Source organism: Priapulus caudatus, unplaced genomic scaffold (genome assembly GCF_000485595.1).
Source record: "Priapulus caudatus unplaced genomic scaffold, Priapulus_caudatus-5.0.1 Scaffold2524, whole genome shotgun sequence".
In the NCBI taxonomy this organism is placed as follows: domain Eukaryota; kingdom Metazoa; phylum Priapulida; class Priapulimorpha; order Priapulimorphida; family Priapulidae; genus Priapulus; species Priapulus caudatus.
Window position 1 is genome coordinate 27,058 of NW_014579585.1, and position 3,033 is coordinate 30,090.

The window sequence follows — 3,033 nt, forward strand, 5'->3', positions numbered from 1 at the left end:
AGCAGCAGCAGCAGCAGCGTCGAAACTCCACTCAGCTAGATAGCAAACAACAGCAGCAGCAGCAGCAGCAGCGTCGAAACTCCACTCAGCTAGATAGCAAACAACAGCAGCAGCAGCAGCAGCAGCGTCGAAACTCCACTCAGCTAGATAGCAAACAACAGCAGCAGCAGCAGCAGCAGCGTCGAAACTCCACTCAGCTAGATAGCAAACAAGCAACCGCAGCAGCAGCAGCAGCGTCGAAACTCCACTCAGCTAGATAGCAAACAACAGCAGCAGCAGCAGCAGCAGCGTCGAAACTCCACTCAGCTAGATAGCAAACAACAGCAGCAGCAGCAGCAGCAGCAGCAGCAGCAGCGTCGAAACTCCACTCAGCTGGATAGCAAACAACAGCAGCAGCAGCAGCAGCAGCAGCAGCAGCAGAGGCAGGGGAAGGATCTCACGGCCAAGCATCAATCGTCACACGGCAGAAAGAGCAGCGCGTCGGACAGCGGCGAGCGGACGGACAAAACGCTGAAAGGTATCGTAAGGCCTAAAAAAACAAGTTTGTTTCTGCTAACGAGCTGAAAAAAATTGGAGACGGTAGGCAGGCAAAACTTCTTCTTTTTTTTTGTATTCTACGAATACTTGTTTTATACTTATAACAGCCCATATAATGACTTCAAAGTCAAATCAATGCATTCACCGATCGATATCACAGGATTTTTTTGTTTTTTTTAATATTTTTTTTGCCGGTGACGATAAAAAGTTTCCACACGGCGGTTTAAAATGGACTCGGTCGGGTTAGCGGAAACAAATGTCTTTTTTTAGGCCTAAGCTCGACACGTCGGTTTTAAAACCTGAAAGATTTCTCACGTGTCACGTTGTTACTCAGTCACGTGTGGACCGGGGGTGTCTATATTCAAGCCGGTACGGGAGATCATAATATAATATATATGTTAAATAGAATCATATAATTATGATTTAAACTTGGGCCAGATATGGCGGCAACACGTTATATGGCAGAACGTTATTGCTATATAGTATTTATTTGAATTTAAATCGTATATGATTCTATTTAACATATATATTATATTATGGGCCGAGTCTGTAATAGGCAGACTTCGTCAATAGGACGACACTGCTATGGTACCAAAGAGCTAAATATAACAAGGAGAGGAAGCGCTGCCATATCTGGCCCAAATTCAAATCATATATGATTCTATTTAACATATATATTATATTATGATCTCTCGTACCGGCTTGAATATAGACACCCCCGTGTGGACCAAGCTGTTGACCACTACACCATCTGGTGGTCAAAACTGATAACTTCAGTTAGCTTTGAGAAAGCCTCCTGATAGGAGGCGAAGCGTCAGCAGTACGTTTTGAATCAACACGGTTGAGTAAAAATTAACCAAGATAGATCTGAAAGATTTGATTTCTGAACCATTTTCAAATCTGAAGGTTCTTAGAACAGATTCTGCAAGTTTACTGTTAGTAGCGTTAGTACAACTACAAGCAGGAGCGTGTCAAAAGGTATCGAAAGGTATCGAAAGGTATCGAAAAGTATCGAAAGCTCGACGCGCGTCAGTGTTATAACCCGAACGATTCAATTCTGAACCTTTTTGAAAGCGAAAGGTTCTTAGAACAGATCCTGCAAGTTTTACAATACTGCTAGTGTTGTTAGTACAACTCTAAGCAGAGATGCGCGGAGATCGTTAAAAAAATGTTTGAACCTGCACGCTCGCGTGTCTTAGACGATGTCGTCAACGGCAAATCATCGCAGGATTTTATTCGCCAGCTAGTAAGATCGCCACTGTCATTTATTTATTTGTATTTCACGAAAGTGGGAAACGCCAGCGACGGCCCTGCTAATCTAAACAAACAAATAAACAAACAAACAAACAAACTATAATAACTAAACATAAGCAGGGATGCAAGAAAATTATTATTTTTTAAATAAATAAATAAAAAGATAAGAATTGTTTGGAATGTGCGTTGCAGACGACGTTGTCAACGACGACGACTGGTATCGCGACCTCCACGAGCTCATCTCCCAGAAGGAGGCCAGGCTGAAGGGGGCGCCACCGTCGGCGCCGCGGCCCGTCGCCGCGGGCAACGCTGCGAGCGTGCGTAACGACTCGTCGCCGTCGTCGTCGTCTGCACCGGTTGTCATTAGTGAGGAATGGCACAGGGAGTTGAACCAGGTTAGAACCTTCGATCTGCCCCTCTCCCTACCGCCCCCGCGTCCCCCGGTCCTGTTCCTGGATTCCCCCTCCTGCTCTCTCTCTCTCTCTCTCTCTCTCTCTCTCTCTCTCTCTCTCTCTCTCTCTCTCTCTNAGACTAAGTTAAGACTAATGTTAAGACTAATGTTAGGACTAATGTTAGGACTAATGTTAAGACTAATGTTAAGACTAAAGTTAAGACTAATGTTAAGACTAATGTTAAGACTAATGTTAGGACTAATGTTAGGACTAATGTTAAGACTAATGTTAAGACTAATGTTAGGACTAATGTTAAGACTAATGTTAGGACTATCGTTAAGACTAAACTTAAGACTAATCTTAATGTTAATATTAAGACTAATTTTGTGTCTGACAACAGCGTCCGGGAGACAATGAGGGCGCCACCTGACGGCATATTTACCTTGCCTTCGTTACAGGTCATTAGTGCGAAGATGTGCGCGGTGGGAGGGGACGCCACCAGGCCTCTGTCGGGCGGCTCGCGCCCCGGCAGCGGCAGGCGGCGCCGCCGTCGCAGCCGTAGCGGCGGCGGCGGAGCGAGCCAGGAAGACGTGACGCCGTTGTTGCAGTCGTCGTCCACGGCAACGCCGAGCGACGACGTGACGGAGCAGACGCCGGATAGATTCACTGACACCGGGGGTGCGTTCATTGTCACAAACTGTCACGCGCTGTCACACACTGTCGATCACACCGTCACTTGCTGTCACATACACTCACGCGCTGTCGATCACACTGTCAAATGCTGTCACATATATATATATATATATATATATATATATATATATTATTATTATTTATTTATTATATATTA

General features: G+C 45.2%; 1 protein-coding gene across 1 annotated transcript in view; it reads left to right on the top strand.

The window, feature by feature from the left end:
• Window positions 1-2,861, top strand: part of LOC106818786 (uncharacterized protein DDB_G0283357-like) — a gene marked incomplete at its 3' end in the record, with an annotated part of 17,425 nt that extends 14,564 nt beyond the window's left edge. Inside the window, exons 6-8 of the mRNA XM_014823462.1 lie at window positions 223-517; window positions 1,984-2,102; window positions 2,642-2,861. Of these exons, the coding sequence (XP_014678948.1) occupies window positions 223-517; window positions 1,984-2,102; window positions 2,642-2,861 (634 nt within the window). The remainder of the gene's footprint in view (window positions 1-222; window positions 518-1,983; window positions 2,103-2,641) is intronic.
• Between the last annotated feature and the right edge of the window lie 172 nt (window positions 2,862-3,033).